The sequence below is a fragment of the Mastigoproctus giganteus genome, chromosome 2 (assembly GCF_048544385.1).
Source record: "Mastigoproctus giganteus isolate SK-2022 chromosome 2, ASM4854438v1, whole genome shotgun sequence".
In the NCBI taxonomy this organism is placed as follows: Eukaryota; Metazoa; Arthropoda; class Arachnida; order Uropygi; family Thelyphonidae; genus Mastigoproctus; species Mastigoproctus giganteus.
Window position 1 is genome coordinate 87546958 of NC_143576.1, and position 22431 is coordinate 87569388.

A 22431-nucleotide genomic window follows, 5' to 3' on the forward strand; every position below is an offset into this window, starting at 1 on the left:
AGTTCTACCAGGGTTACTTGACGATGTTCCAACAAATGTGAGATGCAACATTTGAACGCAACATGACGGGGCACCTGCCCATTATGGAAGGTGTGTTCGTGACCATTTGAACAGGCGTTTTGGGCGTCAATGGATTGGCCATGGTGGACCTGTTGCCTGGCCCCCACACACACCTGATTTATCGAGCCTTGATTTTTCTGGGGGGGGCCTCAAATCTATCGTGTATGAATTGCCAGTGGAGACGGAAATGGATCTCGTGCCGAGACTCGTCTGCGCTGCTGCTACTGTCAAAGAAAGGTGTGTTCGACCATGTGTCGAACACACCTTTCTTTGACACTGTCCAGGTGTGTTCGACCATGTCCGTCAATCCATGCTGCGTCGGTTTCACGCATGCATTGTCTCATGGTGAAACATTCGAGCATCTGTTGTAACATCATGAAATGCATCCATCTCGTACTAAATTGTTAATATTATGTCGAATAAATGTTTGCCACTAATTACTGTCTTGTGTCATTTCTGCTTCTTGTGCCTCTGCTACTACTTTCCTGTGACATTTCAGGTTATGGTTCCTATGCGATTCACATTCCTTTAGATGTTACCTACATCCCCTAAACGTTTGTACCAATATTTTTGAGACACCCTGTATGTTATATAATTTATATAATTTAATTTGTATTAAAATGTTTTAATGATAAAACTGCTTGTTACTGATAAAAATTATCATAAGACAAGGCACATCAGATAAAGAAAGCATTTGCAATCTTTTGAAATATTTAGAAAGGACTGTATCTATCAATAAATATACTGTAAGCTTTAAAATCTAGCACCCTGAGGGACTGAGAAGTGTCAGAATTTAAAAGGTTGAACAATGGTTGAGCAGTTTTGGAGCAGCACATTTCAATGAATATTAAGCACTACAAATTACACTAAGTAAACACTAATAATGAATAAAAGGTGGTGCTAGTGGCTAAAAATATAAATGACAGTTAGCATTAGTACAGGCATTTGATGCAAGAAAGCAAGCTTATGCAGCATCAGCCAAAAAAAAAAAAAAAAACCCACTCCCACTTCACCCCTCTGTTCGTTCAAAATACCTGTCCAGCTGAGCCTTAAACTTATTTAGGCTATCAACTTCCACAACAAGGGATGGAAGTCTGTTCCACCAACCAACCACCCGCTGGCTAAAGGCAAATTTCCGCACGTCTATCCTACATCTGTCTTTCCTCAATTTGAATTTATGCCCTCTCAGGTGATTATTCTGAGCTAGAGGAAGAATCCCATCAGCTTTGAGCATGCTCAACCCATTCAAGGCTTTATACACCTCTATCAGATCACCTCGCTGGTGCCTAGTCTCCAGACACTGTAATTTGCAAAACTTAAGCCTTTCTTCGTAAGAGCACCCCTTTGTTCCATTCACTAATCTTGTTGCCCTTCTCTATACTCGTTCCAGCAGCTCTACATCCTTCTTGAAATGAGGCCTCCAGACCTGTATACAGTACTCTAGGTGTGGCCTGACCATTGCCTTATACAAGGGAATAATGACCTCCTTATCCCTGCTGGAAAAATTCCTGTATATCACTGACAATACTCCATGAGCTACTCTTGCAGCCCCTCTGCACTGCTCAGAGAACTTCATATCCGCCTGCACAACCACCCCCAAGTCCCTTTCATTCTCTACCACAGAGTTGATACGTTGCTCTGGGGTTGCTGTTTCCCATATGTAGTACTTTACATTTGTCAATGTTAAACTTCATTTGCCACCTCTCAGCCCATCTGCTCAACCCTTCCAGATCCTGTTGCAGCAGCGTAGTGTCAGTAGTGTCCTTGACAATCCTGCCAACCTTCGTATTGTCTGCAAACGTGGACATAAAGCTTGATATACCATCATCAATATCATTTATAAATACAGAAAACAATAATGGACCCAATACTGAACCCTGAGGGACTCCACTAATAACATTAGTCCACAATGAGCAGTGTCCATTGATTACCACTCTCTGTCGTCTCCCCCTCAACCACCCCTTTATCCATAGCAGCAATTTGCCTCCAATGTCACACTGCTCCAATTTGTGTAGCAGTCTTCCATGTGCAACAGTATCAAAAGCCTTTCTAAGATCCAAGTATATAATATCAAAGCTATTCTCTGCATTCAGTTCTTTTGTGACTGCATCATAGTATCCAATCAAATTGGTCAGGCAAGACTCCCCCTTAACAAAACCATGCTGTGTCTGAGCTATAACTGAAGTCTTGTCTAAATGATCCTGCAGTGCTTCTTTAACCAGTGCTTCCATTAATTTTCCTGGAACAGAAGTTAAGCTCACAGGTCTATAATTACTTGTGTCAGCCTTTGATCCTCCTTTGTGAATTGGGGTCACATTTGCACATTTCCAGTCTATGGGTACCTCCAGTTCAAGTTTTTAAATGTAAACAAATGACAATAAACAAAGTCACAGAAAATGTTGTGCACTATAATAATTATTTTAAATGCATGCCTAGTACAGCATCAGAGAGAATACCAATGAATAAGCTTCAGAGAAAAAAATACTTTTGCACTGGAGGATTAAGAAAAAATATATATATATTCTTCTTAAGAAATAACTATAATTAGGTACAGGCACTTTTATCAATTTACATGACATTTTGATTTTTTTAATAATGCACTGTCGTTAAATTTAATCAATTTCTCGCATGTTATAACAAAGATTATTGTTTCAATTTTTTCACCACTATAACTTGTCATGCAGCTAATGAGCTACCATATGACTGGTTGTAATGGAAACAAAAACCTTTGTTGAATAGAATTAAATTTGTTGTTTTGGTGCGCCAGTATGTCACAATTTATAGAAAAGATTAATCATAATGAATGATTAATCTGTTATGTCTGTCTGCATGCTATGACCACTGTGATATTATCATTATTATTTTTTGTCATCTTCTTCAAATAAAATTGTTTGAAGTACACCAATGACGTTTTCAGAGTAAACCACAGATGGGGAACAACTTTCCCATTGAGAAAAAAGCAGTCGATTACACAAAATTTTAAGTTATAAATGATAAAATCTAAACATTAATACTTAATACAATTTTAACAAATTCAAAAATTTCAGTCAAAATATGGCAAAAAAGGTCCAGATGACGAATACCCTAAACCTAAAAGTAAGATAAACCCCAGTGCCTTTTAATTGACAAACACAATATATATATATTCCAAACTTTTGTCTTTTAAAACAGCTTAAATTTAATGTCTTTTGCACTCCTTACTTATAAATACTGCATGTATAATTCTATACGTACAATAATATTTTAATATATGTAATTTAATAACAATACAAGTAATACTAGTTAAATATTTGCTTACATATAACTTAAAATTTGGCTCCAGTAATTTTGTGTTTGTAATGAAGCTTAATTAATGAAAATAAGTTTTCTTTCTTTTTTTTTTTTTTGTTTTATTCTGACTTTTGCATTCCTCCTAAATTACTTATTGTCTCCATGTGGGTCTAGGCAATTATTTAGATTTGAAGGGAGAAGTAGATGACAAATAATCTGAAAAGAAGAAACGTTACAGTTGTAGGTTGCCTACTTTAGCTAACCAAAAAAGAGAAGCACAAATCTATAGTAGCATGTGATGCAAGAAAGCAAGTGTATGAGCTCATGCAGCATCAGCCAAAAAAAAAAAAAAAAAATCACACCATTCCTTCCAAATCCTGTCCAGTTCCTCCTTATTTAACCTATCAACTTCCACGACAGATGGAAGTTTGTTCCAGCAATTAACCACCCGCTGGCTAAAGGCAAATTTCCGCACATCTATTCTACATCTGTCTTTTCTTAATTTGAATTTATGCCCCCTTAGGTTCATAATCTGAACAAGTGGAAGGATCCCATCAGAATTCAGCGTGCTCAACCAATTCAAGGCCTTATACACCTCAATCAGATCACTGCGCAGGTGCCTAGTCTCCAGCCACTGCAATTTGCAGAACTTAAGCCTCTCTTGGTAAGAGGATCCTTTCATTCCCCTCACCAATCTTGTTGCCCTTCTCTGTACATGCTCAAGCAAATCTACATCCTTCTTAAAATGAGGCCTCCAGACCTATACGCAGTACTCAAGGTGTGGCCTGACCATTGCCTTATACAGAGGGACAATCACCTCCATCTCCCTGCTAGCAAAATTCCTATATATCATTGACAAAACCCCATGACCTGCCCTGGAAGCCTGTCTGCATTGCTCAGAAAACTTCATATCTGACTGCACAATTACTCCCAGGTCTTTTTCAATTTCTACCACCTTAAGTGTAGTACCACACATTTGGTATGTTTCTCTGGGGTTACTTCTACCCATATGTAGTACTTTGCATTTATCAAGGTTAAACTTCAGTTGCCACTTCTTTGCCCATCTGCCCAAATTTTCTAGATCCTGTTACAGTAGCACACTGCCATTACTGTCATTAATAACCCTGCCAACCTTTGTATCATCTGCAAACTTCGACACTAAGACTGATATACCTTCATCAATATCATTGATAAATATACAAAACAACAGTGGACCCAACACCGAACCCTGTGGGAATCCACTAATAATATTAGTCCACGAAGAGCAGCACCTATTGATTACCACCCTGTCTTCTCCCACTCAACCACCTTTATCCACTGTAGCAAGTTACCCTTAATACCATTCTGCACCAATTTGTACAATAGTCTTCCATGCGCAACAGTGTCAAAAGCTTTCCTGAAATCCAAATATATGATATCAAAATTATTTTTTGCATCCGGTTCCTTTGTAACCACATCATATCCTATCAAATTTGTCAGACAAGACTTTCTCTTAACAAACACTTGCTGTGTCTGAATTATTGCTGCATTCTTGTCTATATGATCCTGCAATGCACCTTTAACCAGTGACTCCATTATTTTACCCAGAACAGAAGTTAAACTAACTGGTCTGTAATTACTCATGTCATCCTTCGATCCCACTTTGTGTTTTGCACATTTCCAGTCCTTGGGAACCTCCCCTGAGTCCAAGGATGCTCTCATAATTATGGCCAGGGGTTTGCTTAGTTGCTTTGCCGCCTCCTTTAATATAACTGGATAGATCCCATCCACCCCAGGTGCCTTTCTTATGTTTAACTTCAACAATTTCTCCTCCACTTTGCTCTCAGTTATTACAAAATCATTAAGGTTACAATTTGATAACCTTCTGCCATTTTCAAACCTTAATAATTCCTCATGTGTGAATGTAGATGCAAAATACTCATTCAGTTTGTTTGCTATCTGAGCAGGATCATCAACAGTCAAACCATCGATGTCGAAGTGGAGCAACCAGATTCATCCCCTTCCTTATAGAGTTTATATAAGTAAAGAAATCCTTGATGTTTTTCTTAGCATCCTTTGCCAAAGATTTCTCGTAATCTGCCTTCACCTGCCTAACCTCCTTTGTGACCTGATTACAGACTAGCTTATATCTGCCATAGGCTTCTGAGTAGCTTGATAATTTATATGCATCCCATGCATTTTTCTTCTCTGTCCCGAGTCTAGTATTTATATTGGCAAATGATGCAATGAAGTAACCTTATACATCACAAGCAAAAAAAAAATTCCCACATTACCTGTCTATCCCACCTCTAATAAACTGTCCAATTCTTTCTGAAATTTATTTAAACTACAATACTTCCACAACACCAGATGTAAATTTGTTCCGTCACCTACCTGATAGCTGAAAGCCAATTTCTGCACATATATCCTTCAACCACCCTTCTTCAATTTAAATTTATGCAACCTTATGTGATGTCTAAGCAAGGGTAAGGATCCCATCAACATTTATATCACACAATCCAATCAAAGCCTTAAACACCTCAATCCGATTTCCTCATAGATATCTAGTTTCCAGATACTACAATTTGCAGCACTGAAGTCTTCTGGTAAGAGTACCCTTTTCTCTCCTTGAATAATGTTGTTCTTCTCTGCACCTGTTCCAACAAATTCACATTTCCTAAACTGTCACTTCTAAACTTGTATGCCATACTCAAGATGCAGCCTAACCACTGACTTATATAGCAGAATTATTCCCTTATCCCTTATATGACAATATTATATTGGGGTAAACTCCTCTTATTATTTTACAAATGACAATATTATGAAATAAAAAATGTAAAAAAAAAATCAGCTATTATGATTATAATAGTTTAATATTAGAGAGAAAACTATTGCACCAACCAGGAAAAAAAAAAAAAAAAAAAAATTCAATGAGAAGTATTTAAAATTTCCCATGCTATAAGCACTTTAAAATAGGATAGTCCACCATCCTATCCCCCACACCTGCAAATCAAAATTTCAGATTCAAAATGTCAATCTATAAGCAAACTATAGCACTATCCCTTAAAGTGAAAATTCAGTTTCAACAAGCAGCTGATACTGGTGACGGATCACAAACAGTTTGGAATTCCAAATTCAACTTCATCAATAATTATTAAAATATTAAAAAAAAACCATCATATATTTGAGAGAAACAAATCTGAACCAGAACAAATTCAACTACATATGAAATCTGGCATAGAGAGGTAAGAGTCCATCACGTTCCAATTTTTGGATCTATTTCAACAATGAAGAGGGACTTGTTGAGTGAAAGTTTGGAAATTAAGTTTAAGCCTGACCCCAAATGGATGAACAGTTCATGATAAGGAATGGACTAGTACCTAAGAATGTTTGTGATTAACTGAAAGAGATATCTTGTGATATAATATAAGAATGGCTAACACCTGCTTTTCCCACACTGAAAGACTACACAGCTAAGGCCATTTTCAAACCAGATAAAACTGATTATTCTATTCCTGCCTTCTCGAAAAAAAAAAAAAAAAAAAACGCTTTTAACCTTCTACTGGAAAGTTTAATGGCATCTGACAGATGTCACTTTTTAAAATTTTTGTTATTTTTTAAAAAAAGACCTGGGAGTAATTGTGCAGTCAGATATGTTCTCTGAGCAGTGCAGACAGGCGATCAGGGCAGCTCATGGGATTTTATCAATGATATACAGGAACTTTACTTGCAGGGATAAGGAGGTGATTATCTCTTTGTGCAATGCCATGGTCAGGCCACATCTTGAGTACTGTATACAGGTCTGAAGGCCTAATTTTAAGAGGATGTAGATTGCTAGAACAGGAGAAGGGCAACCAGATTGGTAAAGGGAACAAAAGGGTACTCTTTCCAAGAAAGGCATGAATTTTGCAAATTGCAGCATCTGGAGACTAGATACAAAGAGATCTGATTGAGGTGTTTAAGGCCTTGAATGAACAGAGTAAGCTCAACATTGATGGCACTCTTCCTGCTGAGACTACACACGAGGCATAAATTCATACCGAGGAAGGACAGCCTTGTGGAAGTTTGCCTTCAGACAGTGGTTGGTTGATAAATTTCCATCTGTTATTGTAGAAGTGGGTAGTTTATATAAATTCAAGGAAGAACTAGATAAATTCTTGGAGGGGTGAACAAGTGATATGGGTCGTTTATTCCCCTCACCAATATTATTATTATTATAATTAGCCATATGTTGCAAGGAAGCCTTGAGGCTTTTTCTGCACCAACCAAAAAAAAAAAAAAAAAACATTCTGAGTTATCCTGAGAGAGAGAGAGAGAGAGAGAGAGAGAGAGAGAGAGAGAGAGAGAGAGAGAGTGTCAGAAGTAAAAGGGAATCACCAAAAAAGAGAAAAATGATGATATCCAGCTAAGGACCCTGGGTGTGCCAAGCCCATACTCACCAGATGTAAGCCCCTGGGGTTCCTCTAAATATACAATATTTTCTGTTTTTATTTGATATATGAATTACAAATCCTTAATTTTTTTGTTGTTTGGCATTTAACAGATGCCACGTGAGCAAAAGCATCAAACTTTCTTTTAGGCAATTCCTGTTCTCACATGGCATGTAAGACGCCAGTGACAGATGCCTTATCTTGCTGTCAAGCTTTAGTTTTGCCAGCTAAACCATAAACATATGGCAAAAATAGACATTCATGTTGCATTGGCCAGATGCAATATACTCATATTGCATCTGGCCAAATGAATGCCTGCATTTCATTCCGGGGAATGAGTGAACTTGAAAATTCTAAAAAATATGATAAAAAGTTACTTTGTTATTATGTTTTTCTTGTTTATTTTTGTTGAATATTTCTTAACTGAATTTAGTAAAGCTAAGCAATAGATTGTTTTCAATTCAATAAGAAAAAAAAAAAAAAAAAAAAGGCTAAAATTAATTTTTTATAATTAAAACAAAAAGAGGTGTCTCACAGAATCTACACAAGTATCTTTTTAAACTGAAGGTGCAAGTTATGGAAGATTAAAATGAGAAATGTTCTGGGGAGAAAAAATCAGAACAGTTCATTACTGTAAAGGTAGTTTGTAATTCTGATGGTTCTGAAAAGCCACCTATCTTTTAAGAATACGTATGAATTTCCAGTGAAATGCAAAGCCTACAGAAAGGCTTGGATTAATTTATTATTAAGACATGGATGACAATTAATATTTCTACTGAATGGATAAAGAAACTGAATAAGCAAACTCCACATGATAAGCACATATCTACCTTATTTGTAGACAACTATCTTCTAAATTCCATAAGAAGCCTGCATCCATCTGATCAGACAAAATCTTAAATTTATGCAGATAAACTTATTACTGAATCAGTTTTGATTCAGTACTAAATTATATCCAACTAAATTATGAAACTAAAATCCAACAATTTTAGATTCTTTGCATTTCTTGTTCTGCCTGGTTTCACTGAAAACAGTTGAATGTTGCTTCCATCACACTTAATTCTTTGTTCAACTAATATGACAAAAGTGAACTGACACCTAATGATATAACTATGAAATATGCTTTAGAACAGTAATTCCAACTTAAAATGTATTACAGAGTGCAGATGCCATGGAGACCATTCCTAGAGGACACTGCCCTACCATTAATATCTGGATACCAGATATTAATGGTAGTATACCTACAAATAGCATCTATTCACAGTAAAACTAATAATGTATACTGAAAACCTTTACACTTGTGAGAGCCTCTAGTCTTCGTGGAACACTTCCACCCGTTTTTTGTAAATGCTCTCTGCTATTTTCCATTCAGCCTTCAAAGTGGTTCGGCTCTGTTTTATGGGAAGTCTCTCCTCACACACAGCTGACAATCCAATTCAACCAACAGGGTCTCTATAAGAGTGAGGTCAGGGCTCTGGACTGGGCAGTAGAACTTTTCAATGCTCATGGCCTCAAACCAGTTCAACACAACGCCAGCAGTATAACAGCTTTGTCATGCTGATACAGGTATGGACCTTGTCTGACATGCTGCCACAATGTAGGTAATGCATCTAGGATATCTAGACAGACCTCGGCATTCACAGTTTGTCGAAAACAACCCATGGTCCCAGACCAGAACATTTAGATATACCTCGGCATTAATGTTTTTTTCCAAAACAACCAATGATCCTAAGCCAAACCTGAAAAACAGTCCCAGACCATCACACTGCTGCCAAATAACTTTGTTGTCAGGACAACACAGTAAGACAGGTAGCTTTCTCTGGGCACTCCCATGACAGTTAGACCAAGCACCATGACGTCACTTTAAAGCACAGCTTTCCACTGGTCTGTGGTCCAAGAACAGTGGACATTGCACAAAGCTAGATGCCATCTGCATTAGTGGCTTGTGGATGGCTAAATAACATCCTGATAACCCAACATCATGCATCATCTGAACTCAGCATTAATATTTAATTCATTCAAATATCTGATTTTAAATGAGGGCATATGACTTATATATATCTATCCCACATTGCTTCTTTAGTACATGCCCTTTTCTTCCTAGCTAACATTGCCACCATATGATTTCCAAAACAGAAGTAATATTGTAGATATTGTTAAACATAGTGAATTTGAAGTTAAAGAATATGGGAATGTGATAAGTCATTGGGATGATGTGGATGCCACTTCAATGGCAAAGATGACATTGAAGTGGTGTCCATACCAAGTGATTGGATATCTGTGCCATCCTCAAAAGTGTGTGATGTTTTTTAGAAGCTGAAAGAGGTACAGAAAATTTATAGTGAACAGAGAATATTTATATCAAATAGTGAAACAGCATAGTGATAAAATCTTATTTATTAAAATGCAGAGATTCACTTAACTTTTTCTATGATATTATGTGCAGTTAACAGTTTATTAAAATTTCTGATTTTAAATGAAGGCATATATATTACAGCAAATATTTCCCTCCCCCAGTAATTTTAAGAATAATTCATAAATATAATTTTTAATTAGTTTAATTAAAATTATACATTTAATTGGTGTAACTGATTCTCGTTACTGATAGTATCATGGCATTTGTCTGATTGTACATATGGCCATGTCTGAAAATTATAAATCTATATTTGTAATGTGAAATTCAGATAAATCATACATTTGTACCTCTGGCATTTTGTGTTTACTGGTTTTTGTTATATTTGTGTGTGTATATATCACCTAGATCTGGTATTAGGTGAACAAATATTTCCAAATCTAGCCAAAGAATCAGTGACCACTTACAATAAAATTTGCAAGTCAGGTTTTGTATGAAATTTACAATTTAAAAAATATGCATGATGGACACATTCAAATATTGTTTATTATATTAAGATAGCAAAATTTCAAAAAAAAATAAAAAATAAAAATAAAATAAATAAAGTTTATTTGGAAAGATAAAAGAACAAAATAACCATGTAAATTTCCAAGGTCAGTGCAGGGTTCCAAGTGCAGGTTATTTTTTAGAGGAGAGACAGTGGCAGAATATTATTGCTCTATACAATAATTTATAAATTTATATATTCAGGATTTACTTTTTCATTTAATGTAATTTAATATGCTCTTATTAGTAAAACTACTGTATTTGATATTGAATAATTAACATATATTGCTAAGATCAATTACAAAATTATTAAACACTGAATGGAAAAATAATAAATTAAATTTTCAAATTCTTTGATTAGTAATTTATACCAGTTTGAAGACTAAACAACTGACACTATGCACAGAATTCAAACTCATGCTGTATATTTTCTCAAGTTTTTAACTTTATTTGTTCTAGTCACTTGTCATATGTTCTCACTGATTAAAAGTCATAGAAATGTTCTGATAACTTCCTGTAATACATATGAACAGCAAACCTCCTTTCCCCACCCCCAAATTAATTTAACATATATTAGGTGGAATGTTAAAAACAAGTAAATTCTTCTAATGCCTTCATTTGCATATTATACAAAGGACAAAGGTAAAACCCAATTGTAATCTATATAATATAGATTAATACACTTAATGTATGCAATATTCCACCTATAACAGAATGTACAGCTTGATATCAAAATTCAGTGTATAATAATATGTCACTTCAGTGTAATACAAAGTGTTAACCTGGGCATATAGTACAATCCATGGAACACAAAATGATTGACAGTAAAAAAAAAATCTTTAAGTTTTGTTAGGCTTCTTTTTCTTGGCAGTAGCAATGGGGCTATTTGGATCAAAATCAGCAGTTTATAAAGTTTTAATTAAAATTATAAATCTAAAATCATTATTATCAGCTGGTTGTTTTCTTGATTACAGAAATTTATATCCAAAAGTAAATAAATATATATTCCTACTGAATATTCAAGTAGAAAAGAATGAAGCAATTACTACACTTTGAATAGACAAGTATATTCTCAGATATATACATACATTATAAAAAAAAAACAAAAATAAAAAACTGTAATTTTTCTATTAGCACCACTATCTCTACTATAAGTAGTTAAAATCTGATTATTTTTGTACTTTGAATGTTTCAAAAAAAAGTCTAAAATTATCAAAATAAGGAACTTTCTTCTTTGTGGATAACAATACACATCTTAAATCTAACGACAATGCCTATATGTGAATATTTCAATATGGATTAAATGATAACAAAGACAAGAATTTTATAAGCAACAGTATGACAACAATGAATAAAATATACTAACAACAAAATTTTACTGGGAACAAAATCGTCTAAACTATCCCACCCATTCCCTCAACAGGCAAACAAATGCTTGTTAATTCTTTGTGCCCTAAGTCTGAATAAAATCCAACTTACATGCAGAAATAAATAAATAAAAGTGAAGAAAAATTTCAATGAAACCTAAAATATTTCCTATCTATACAGCTATATTTAATTTAACAATCACTTCTTCTAAATGATTCTTGAGCCTTATCTGGTGTAACTGGATGTTCAAGAGTATGAAGAACAGCAGATAGCTGGAGACTAATATCCATCAGTTGGTGACAAACATCAGAAATGTCATGTTCTGCTCGTGTCATAATAAAATAGCCACTTTTGTTCTCACAGAGATGTCGACAATAAACTTCTAGAACAATATCTACATCATCTTCTTCATTAACACTAAATATGTTCCCTGGAAGAGTATTTCTGTAGTTATGCATGTGCTTGATGGCCTTATTCCATTTCCTTGATTGAATTAAATCTAAAAGTATATTCTCAGCCTCTTGTCTTGACAATGCTGATACCTCCAATTGGACTGAAGGTGACAAGCGGTCACTTTCTGTATCCTCTACAGCTCTTGTCAGCTCTGTTTTCACCAAGGATACCTCCTGAGAAAGATCAATAACCTGTGGCTGGTGGCTAATTGAAAACAGAAGTGACAGTAGCTTTGAATAACTTTCTAAAAGGAGCAATAGTTGAAAATGTAATTTATATAAACAGCGAAAAAGATCAATTCTCTGCTCCTCAATTGTACCTTCAGCAATAGGTTCACCCAAAGCTTCAAGTTTCATTATTGATTTCATGCTATCCACACATTCTAGTGTATGTTCTTGCTTTTCTAGAAATGTTTCCCAATGTTCTTGTATCTCTAACACATAAAATTTGTGACGTTCTAAGAGTTGAAAGGATACAATAATTTCAGCATCAACATATATGAATGGGCATTCAGTTTGACTAATAAGAATATCCATCATTGTCAAAAAGTGGGAGGCAATTCTACGCAACGAATCTGTTAAAGAAAACAAATGACAGCAATCTCTTGTTAAACGAGTAACTTTACAGAAAGTTTCTTTCAAAAGTCGAGCCAAAATCTGATAGGTATTTGCTGCAAGTATTCCACTGTTATCAGCCATAAGGCCATATACATGAGATCGCCAAATTTCTTCCACTTCATCTGCAGGTACTGGTGCCAGGTGGGCTACCACAGCAATTGGTGAAAAGCTAGGAGAGGTGTTACTGAGTGTCAAATCACCATCACTAGCCAAACTATGAGTTGAGCCAGAGGTAGGACTAGATGGCCTACGACCATGCTCCAATAATGGTAATGTGCTGGGTGGAAAAACCAGTCCAACATTGCCACTAGGTAAATCAGGGTGATCATCTAAAGGAGAAACACTTCCAACTTCATCATCAGAAGATTCCTCTTTTCTTGGGCTTAAATTCAAATTACTACTTATCAAGCCAATTTTTTGCTTTGTACTCTCTTCAGAACCCTCAAAATTCGTAAGTGATCGTCTGCGAACGCCCCAGTTGAAATTATCCAAGCTTTCTCCTTCCTGACTTTCCAATTCATATTCCAAAAAGTCAAAATCTTTGAAAACCCCAAACTGTTGTTCACCATGAATAGTGTCTTCTAACTTACTATCAGCAGACATGTCATTATTTGTTGCAGATATTTCTTCTGTGCTACTACACATAGACGACTGATGTTCTATAATATCGCTGCTTTGGCTAAAGATTACTGATGGGCTCTTCGGTAAACCAACCCTCTGGCCACAACTAGTTAATAAGCCAACAAGATGTTCTCGTGTCCTGGCCTGAGATAACCATGGCCGTCTCCAACCTGATACTGATCCATTTTCTGTGAATGAATGATTGTGGGAAAGACTCCGTCTTGGAGAAGCAGTTGCACTTTCCTCTTTATCAACAGCAGAGCTAGTATCTTTGGGTAAATCTTTTAACTGATAATAACGCTGTCCTACAACTGGAGTTTGAGTTAAATCTATTGTAAAATCCATTGTACGACCTGGAAGTTCCCTTTTAGTCCCAAATTCGGATTCTGCAAAGGATGTGCTAGAGGCAATACTCACACTGTCTGCAGCTGAACCTCCAATATTCATGCATGCAGGGGGGGCAGCAAGTGTAGATGAACGTGTAACAACTAACTTTAGAATTTTTAATGCATCTTTCCATTGTGGACTTTCTATATACCTTGAAATAACTCTCAAGAGATCAGAATTAATAGTCTGAGCTGCAGACGTAACATCTAAATAATGTAGCATACAATTCAATATACCTAAAATATGCTGCAGCAAATAAGAAGGTCCTTTTTCAAGTACTTCCACAAGGAAAGAAATTAAATTTAAGAAAACATGACAGTAAGCATCATAAAGGTATTTTACAACACACTTTGTCCACTGAAAACTTTCCTTGCTGAAAGAGCGTCTACTGTATAGTGTCATCACAGTAGCCAAATTTTCCAATTTTTTTGATTTCTCCATACAAACTTGGGCAATGTTTTCTGCACTTTTTACACACAAAGGATTTGGATCATCATAATTGTGCAGCATATATGGAAGAAGAGCCATAACATTAAATGGAAATGCTAATGATTCTGATGGATCAATAACTGGAATATCAAGAATTGGAGTAAGATGTGAAAGAAGATTATCAGTTGCTTCAAATGTAGCTGGAGAGGCACAGCCTTTTAGAAGCAACGCATGAACTCCAGGAAAATTAGACCATTTCATCTGAAGCTGGATCTTTTCCAATTTCTCTTGACAGTTTGTACGTTCTATTGGTAATTTTGTTAATACCTTTTCTAGGAGTCTCAAAGACAAAAGAAACTCATGCTCATAATCTGATTCAAACAATGATACAGCAATCCAAAAAAACTGAGCTAACAAAGTCATTCTATCTTCATGTGAATACTGTTCATCAACCATCTTTAATGACTGGGCACTACGTGACCTCCCAAGATTTTGAGACTTAGTTCTCATATCTACATCAGTATTACTTCTACATCTGAGATCTTTGATTTCTGTTGTTGGGGAATCAGAAACTTTCCTGCCAGGGCAAGAGACTGACATAGAAGTGCTTCGCACATGACCCGAGCCACCAGATGGAAAAGGGCTTCCAATCCCACCAATACTGTGCGTATAGCCAGGTTGGGTGATAGTGATTGGAGGGGCACTCCTCCGATTACTTTCCTTATTTAAGTTAGGAGTAGATTTAAAAAATTCTCTCATGAGATCACTTATTTTAAATGCTGAATCTAAAGAATCTACTGCTGCTTCCAAAGTCAGCATTAACTCAGTTACATAACCTTGCATATCCTCGCCTTGTTCAGTTACAGTCTCGACAAGACGTGATAATATATCTGACAACATTCTTGCTGTTAATGGTACCTTCAAAGCACGGAATATCTGAAGGGAACGTCCTGCATAATGTCGTGAGGAACAACTAAGCGCAAGTTGTAATGCCACCTGTGACCATCGATCTTGAATATGAGCTGATGGAATAGTTTCTTTAAAGACATATAATACGTGCTGTAAAAAAGTACATAACTGTTCTGCACTTCGCACAGACCACACTTTTGCTGTTATGTCTTCATAACTCCAAAGTGGATGTCCTTTCCTTGCAGCCAAAAAATCTATCAAACACTTAACTGTTTCTTCAACTGAAGAATTAACAGTACTACTACCATTTTGCAATTCAAATGAATTATCTTGGGCTAAAGTTTCTGATGAGCCACTTTGATTTTTTGATATTTGATTGAAACTTGGTTCTGTTATGATTTCACAAATGATGGATGTTGATAAATCATCTAAAACTTTTGATGGTTCTGTAAAATTTTTTGTGTAAGTTGTTAAAACTTGCAGTGGAAGTCCATAACCTAATTGTTGAGTTTTATTATTTAATAAAATCTTGGCAATAGTTAAATGATTGTTATGATGTGCTAGAACAATAAGCAAATTCAAAAGAAGTTTTTTACAGTGCTCATGTACCAAAGATTTTGTGTGATCCAAACCTAGAAAAATTATATGTAACATGAGTGGTACATGAGGTGACCAATCAATACTTATTCCATCTAATACAACATCAGTTAGCAGCATAACAGCCAGGTTACATCGGTGGAAACCAGTTACTGGCTGAGAACTATCGGGAAGAAATTCTGTTAAAGGGGCATAATAGCCCCCAAACTCTGGCATAGGAAGGGGATGTGGTTGAGGTGTTTCAGGTTTAACATGATCCTCTGGAACCTGGCACAAAAGGATAAAATTATCTTCCTCCACTGAGGCTGAAACTGTATGCTGTCCATCCTCACTAGCAACTGATGAAGATGTATGAGTTCCCTTACTTGGAATATTTGGAGTACTCTGAACTGAACTTTGACCACTACTATCATCTTTCATCTGACTATCCTTTTCACATCCACTTTCGGTACTATGACGCTTTGTATGTAATGTTCCTCGTTCTAGAGTTAGTTCTCCTCTAGATGCATCATGCTGTGTGCTGTTAGAGCCTCCATCGTCAGAATGACTACTTCCTTTACGAACATTTGTAACACGAAAGAAAGGTGGTGTTTCTGTTCTCTCAATCAAACAATTTAATGTTTCCACAGTCTGCATATCAGCCATCATTTCATCTAAAAGTCTTTCTGGACGAGCCCTGGCCATGTATAACACAACTCTCTTAGCATACACTAGAAGCTCAGAAGGAGCAAGTCCAGTAATGATAAACAAATATCTAATAATAACTTTTAAATTATTTGGCCACCAACTACATAAAGATGCCCAGAGCTCTTCAATTTCTTTAGGATTTTCATCCCCAAATTTTGCAGTAATATAGAATAAATTATTGAGTACCATCTCAGTTGCTTCTGCAGATCCCCAACCTTCTCGACGTTCAAGAGGCACAGAAGAACACACTTCAGCGGAGCAGAATTCTTGTATTCTTCCAAGATGGGTAAGAGGCCCATTATGAGCAATATTTGGATCAACCAGCTCCATATTATAAAGCCATGGTAATAAATACTGTAACAAATTTTGACGTACTGGGGGTCTTGCAGTTTGCAATCGGTTTGTAACTTCAGAAAATATTGGCATTGTTAATTCAGGATGAATCTGAGCCATATGATGAGAAAGCTGTATTTGAGAACAGGGATATCCTATAGCAAGTATTGCATCTGAACAGCGTGTTGTTTTTTTTCTCAGCACAACACCTCTATTAATTGTATTCCCATCCCCTTCCCCATCTATGGAAATTGTGGTAGAACTTCCAAAGAACCGATAATCTAGTATTTGAAACAACTGAATGGCAGTTTCCTGAATATGGGCTCGTGGACATCCTGTGTTTAAAAGAGTAACATTAATGATTGCCATGTAATGGTCACATGGATATTCTCGGACACTAAAAATTGTAGCCAAAGCATTAAAACAACCATCTGCTCTTTGAATATCACCTGTATAACAACAATCTACTAACCAATCTAATAATGTCCCAATATCAGGATTGAACTCCAAAAGAAGAACAACAGTTTCCTGCCCAAGCTGATATATCTTTTCTTCTTCAGAACTCAGCAGACTATTTAACCAACAGTAAATTGGACTTTCTTCACTTAAACCTTGTGGATCAAAACAAGGCCCACAACATAGCACTGCTGACATTGCTTGAAGCGCAGAAAATTCAAAATCAGAACAAATTTCTTCTTTCACAACTTTTCTCTCCATTAAACCAAAGTGGGATCCAAACTTTCCACTCCACGTGGCAAATAAATAAAACAAATTTCTACGTAAATCCTGTCCCAAGAGATTAACTCTATTTTCCAAGGAAAAACTTTTAATGAGTTTGTGAATGAATCCACAAAAATGTTGTTTGATTTCTTGAACAATGCTAGGTACATCTTTGTCATTTTCTGTTTCTAAATACAACCGGGCACCATCAATGTATTCAACAAATGTCGTATTAAGAGAACTTGCATCACGATCCAAAACACTAGGACTGATACCAAAAGTCCCTTCTTCTGCTATGAGTTCTAAAACACGGGCTAACTGAACTCTGAGAACATCTCTTCTTCTCCGCCTCCTCATATTTTCCTGCTTTCTGTCAATTGCCTCTCGGATATATACCACAAGTTCTTCCATAAGATCTTTTATTGAAAGATAATTTACATGAGACAATCCCAAAACAACAGCATCCCTCATATCAGCCTGCTCACTTCTTAGCAAAGGAGCAATTTGTTTAAAAAGATTAGAAGCATGTACACCTCCACTATTTGGAGATTTATTATCTGACCTATCAGAACCTATGCTGTCTGGCGAAGAACTCAAACTTAAATCAGGAGATATAAAACGAACTGACGTGCTGCAATTAGGAGGGGCTACTTTACAAGCAAACATGAGATAATTTCTCCACAGGCTGATGTGGATGTCTCGTTCATTTGGAGTTTTTTTAACTACCGTTGTTCTGAGAAGTGAAGCTCGATTATCACTTACAGGGTTTAAATCAAGATGATTGAAAAGATTTGTTATTCGAGAATGAATAATAATCCAGGAATGCGCTAAAGCTGTGGGACAATGTTTTAATACACAGGTACCATCCAAAAAGCCCATTAAGCAAACACACCATGCATCAACCCCAGAACCATCAGAAATTTCTGAGGTACTTGCCGCCTTGCTTGCTCCTTCTGCACTTTCGTGAAGCCCAGAAGTCCATGCAGCACTACTTCTTTCTGCCAACCACTGCAGATCAACATTTGATACTGATAATACTGCAGCTTTTTCACTTGGTGGTAAATATGGTAAGCATTTTTCAACCACTGAAGGGCAACATCTATCAATAGAATCTGCAACAGTTTCTTCACCTTCTTTAAGTGGTATTAAGGTTTTGATAAGGGATTTTGTTTCCTTCAAGATATGCACAGCCAATCGACGAGGAGGCAATCGACAATTACACAACATAACTAAAGCTACCCCCTCAACAAGATGTAATACATTAGCAAGGTGATCCACTTTACCTTGTTCTCTAGCATCTTTTCTCAAAGAATTTTGAGAATGGATTAGAAGGGCATTTTTCCAATTAGTTAAAAACTGTAACAGCATACGCAAGGCATTATCCAGCAACAGTGGAAAAGTATCATTTACTTCCCTTAACATAAACTGAACAAATCCATATATGACATCTTCTCGCCAATCAGGGAAATCAAGAGTCATAGTCTGAAGTGACTGGAAAGCTAAACCCCTCAGTTCTTCATCTATATGCACAGTAAGTCGAGAAAGTAAGTCAACTAAATCATGACGGCTCATGCCATCAGGAATTAATCTTGGAACTGCTGCAACACATGTACGAAACAAATCAATTTTTGGTTTACGTTCTCCTGTAATCATATCATCTGGTTCTTTATTTATATTTTGTACAGTAGTCATCATTAATGGTTTTCCAAACTGGATATCTAATGCTCGTAAAATGTCATCAAACGCTTTTCGTACATATGGGTAATACTGAGACATTCCAATTGTTCTTGCAGTTTCTTCAGTAAGCATTTTGTTTAAAAAAGTTTTTTTCACTCTAAGAGTATTCCCAGAAGGTAATACTCCAACTGTACGTGGCATTGGTGGCTCTCCCTCTTTCTGTTGTAAACTATCAGCAACTACTAAGAAAGCTCTTAATGCAATACTCATTCTTTCTGGAGTAAGAATTATTTTTATGGACCGACCAACAGAAAGAAGATCAAATACAATTTCTTTCATGGCAAAATCAAGACGTTCTTGGGCAATGAACTGAATTATTTTAACAAATATATTTAATGGAGTATCCCTAGGAACAACAGCCTTAGATCCTTTAGGAAACAGAGAGTTTACAATACTCTGTAAACGACTTTGTGTGGCAGTATTGCTTTCACATTTAATACGAATCATATAAACCCACAATAACCTATACAATGATTCTAATGCCACACGGCAAAGTTTTGGATCTCGATTTTTTAAATGAGATAAACACATCACTAGAAAGTAATGCCAATTCTGTAAAAAAAAAGATTTTTGACTAACACAAAGCAAACAAGTAACTAATGGAAAGAGTGCTAAGCTATGCTTTTTCTTTGTGCATAAATCTAAAGTATGTGAATACAGCATTTCTACAAATGTTTTCAAGCATGGTACATTTACTTCATTCTTCACAGTAGCTGCAACAGGGACTAAAATTTCTACAAACAAACCTGCAAGAGCATGTTTAATATCTTTATCTTTTACTTCTAGGAAATACGTTGCACATTCCTGCATGAATTGAAAAGAAGCTTCAAATTCCTCAATAGGGACCATTTTCACACGAAAAAATTTCATGCCCATTAAAAGACTAATTATACTGTGCGTAGTTATTGGACTAAGCTCTTTATTTCGCAATTCTTTTAGTTCTGCCATGAACCGTTTTCTCACTGACTGGAACCTGGACTGTGCAAGAACTCCAATTACTTCCGCATAGAGGTCAGCAATTATATTTACATTTAGGGCATTTGGTCCAGTTTGTGCACCTTCACGAAATTTGAAATGCTTGAAAGCTAAGTTTTCGATATAATTCACTAAATCATCATGTCCAGGATGAACTGGTAGTTGCTTCAGAACTTCTATAAGAACCAAGCAAAATATAAATTCAACAGCTAGATCACGCCTTTCATGAAGATAATCACGCTCTGTTCTTTCGGTTACTTCGTTTTTAGATTTCGATTCTGAACGCAATCGTTGCTCTTGTGCTTGGCCAGAATCAACACCCTGTCTTTCATACCAAGCAAATAAAGTACGGAGCAGCGAAGGCAAGCAGTGCTCTGATACTGAACCAAATGCACTAAGCAATTGATCAAACAATGGATCCTCGCCTCTTTGGAGAGATTTAGACAGCGGCCTTTCCAAAGGTTCGGCTAACACAAGATCGATTTTTCGCTCTGACTGAACAGTAAAGTCGGCAAACAGCGTACGGAGTACAAACTCACCGGGCTTAACATCCGTATCAATGTTCATCCCTGAAGGGAAGGGTTGTCTTTCTTTACGAGCACCCCATGGTAGCTGAGTCTGTGATGCTATTACACAAGACTGGGTTTGAGACTTAATATCAGAACATCCTGTTGTTGCCATAATAAAATATTCCTTTTTTCGACTAACACAAAATTCTCGAACATATTAATCTTCACATAACAACACCATTTAGACTGACAATTCCTCCAGTGCTGCCACCTGTAATAATTCATGAAGTAATTTAATAAAAATATCCATTTGGTCAACACAAAAACTTCAAAATGGTTTACTAATACCCCGTATTAACAATTTTACACTTACATATGTTCTCGGTCACGATAAATAGATATTTCAATTTGTTTGTCAAAATATATACAAGAAAATGTTGCAACTCCGCTATTTTAAGATTACCGATTCATAATTAAATGAAAATTCTGTCAAGATGTCAAGAAGTACTTTGCAAATAACTAACCCCAGGGGCTCATAATAATAATAACTACAGTATACGGCATTGTTTCCCAAACTGTGTTCCGCGAAACACCGCTGTTCTGTCCGATGTGAACATGTATTCCTTCAAATATTGTAATTAATAAAAATCGTTTTTTTCTTCATTTTACATTTTTCGTATTGGAAGTGTACAACTTTTTGTATGAATATAATTTAACATTTTTTTTTACAGTTATTGACAGATCGAGCACTGTATATGACATATTCACTGAACACGTTCAAACTCGCGCTTCTTAATCCTTAATGTTAAGTCTTCCGCTGACATGTTCGTGCAAATTTACACATTTTTGGGGTGGTCGGGGCTATCTTCGCAATTACAAGATCAGTTCTTAATCTGCATTATTGCGGTAAGCTAGTAAGCAAAAGGCATAACCAAACTAGATTCGCTTCTATTTATATTTTTTATTTTTTTTACACACTAACAATAACAGAGTTCGAGTCCAGTCGATAACGTAAGGAATTTTTATCGGCCTTTTTCACAAGATAGTTGAGTTAGTCGATCTCAGGCGAAGGTAGCATGGTCCCCCCCCCCCATGAAATTTAGATTTTTCGTCCAACAACAGAAAATCGGCCTCAGAACACACGCAATTTACAGACAATATAATAGGAGCAATATGGTGTTGGTCGCCGATGGTCCTAAAACCCTACTACAACAACAGTTAAGACCACATAAGGCGTCAGTATATTGTACAAGAAAATTTGTATTTTCTTGTGCCTGCGGTAGCACAGTGGTATTGCCACCGTCCTCCCCACACCGCATGGAAAAGGCACGGGTTCGAATCCCGTCGATAACGCGAGGAATTTTAATGGGCTCTTTTCACTACGTGGCTGAATTAGTCGGTCTCAGGCGTAGATAGCAAGGCTTTCCCTCCAGCAACTCCAGTTTTTGTCC

The 22431-nt window shown here is 36.2% G+C and overlaps 1 protein-coding gene across 1 annotated transcript; it reads right to left on the reverse strand.

Annotated features, from left to right (window-relative positions):
* Positions 1-11783: 11783 nt before the first annotated feature.
* Positions 11784-21225, reverse strand: fry (microtubule binding protein furry). The gene has a single exon (XM_090389397.1). The coding sequence runs from the start codon at positions 21150-21152 to the stop codon at positions 12198-12200; it is 8955 nt and encodes a 2984-aa protein (XP_090245523.1). The 5' UTR covers positions 21153-21225; the 3' UTR covers positions 11784-12197.
* Positions 21226-22431: the final 1206 nt, after the last annotated feature.

What these genes read in the sequence shown, in the direction of transcription:
- fry (XM_090389397.1), bottom strand. Translation starts at nt 21,152, where the DNA reads ATGGCAACAACAGGATGTTCTGATATTAAGTCTCAAACCCAGTCTTGT.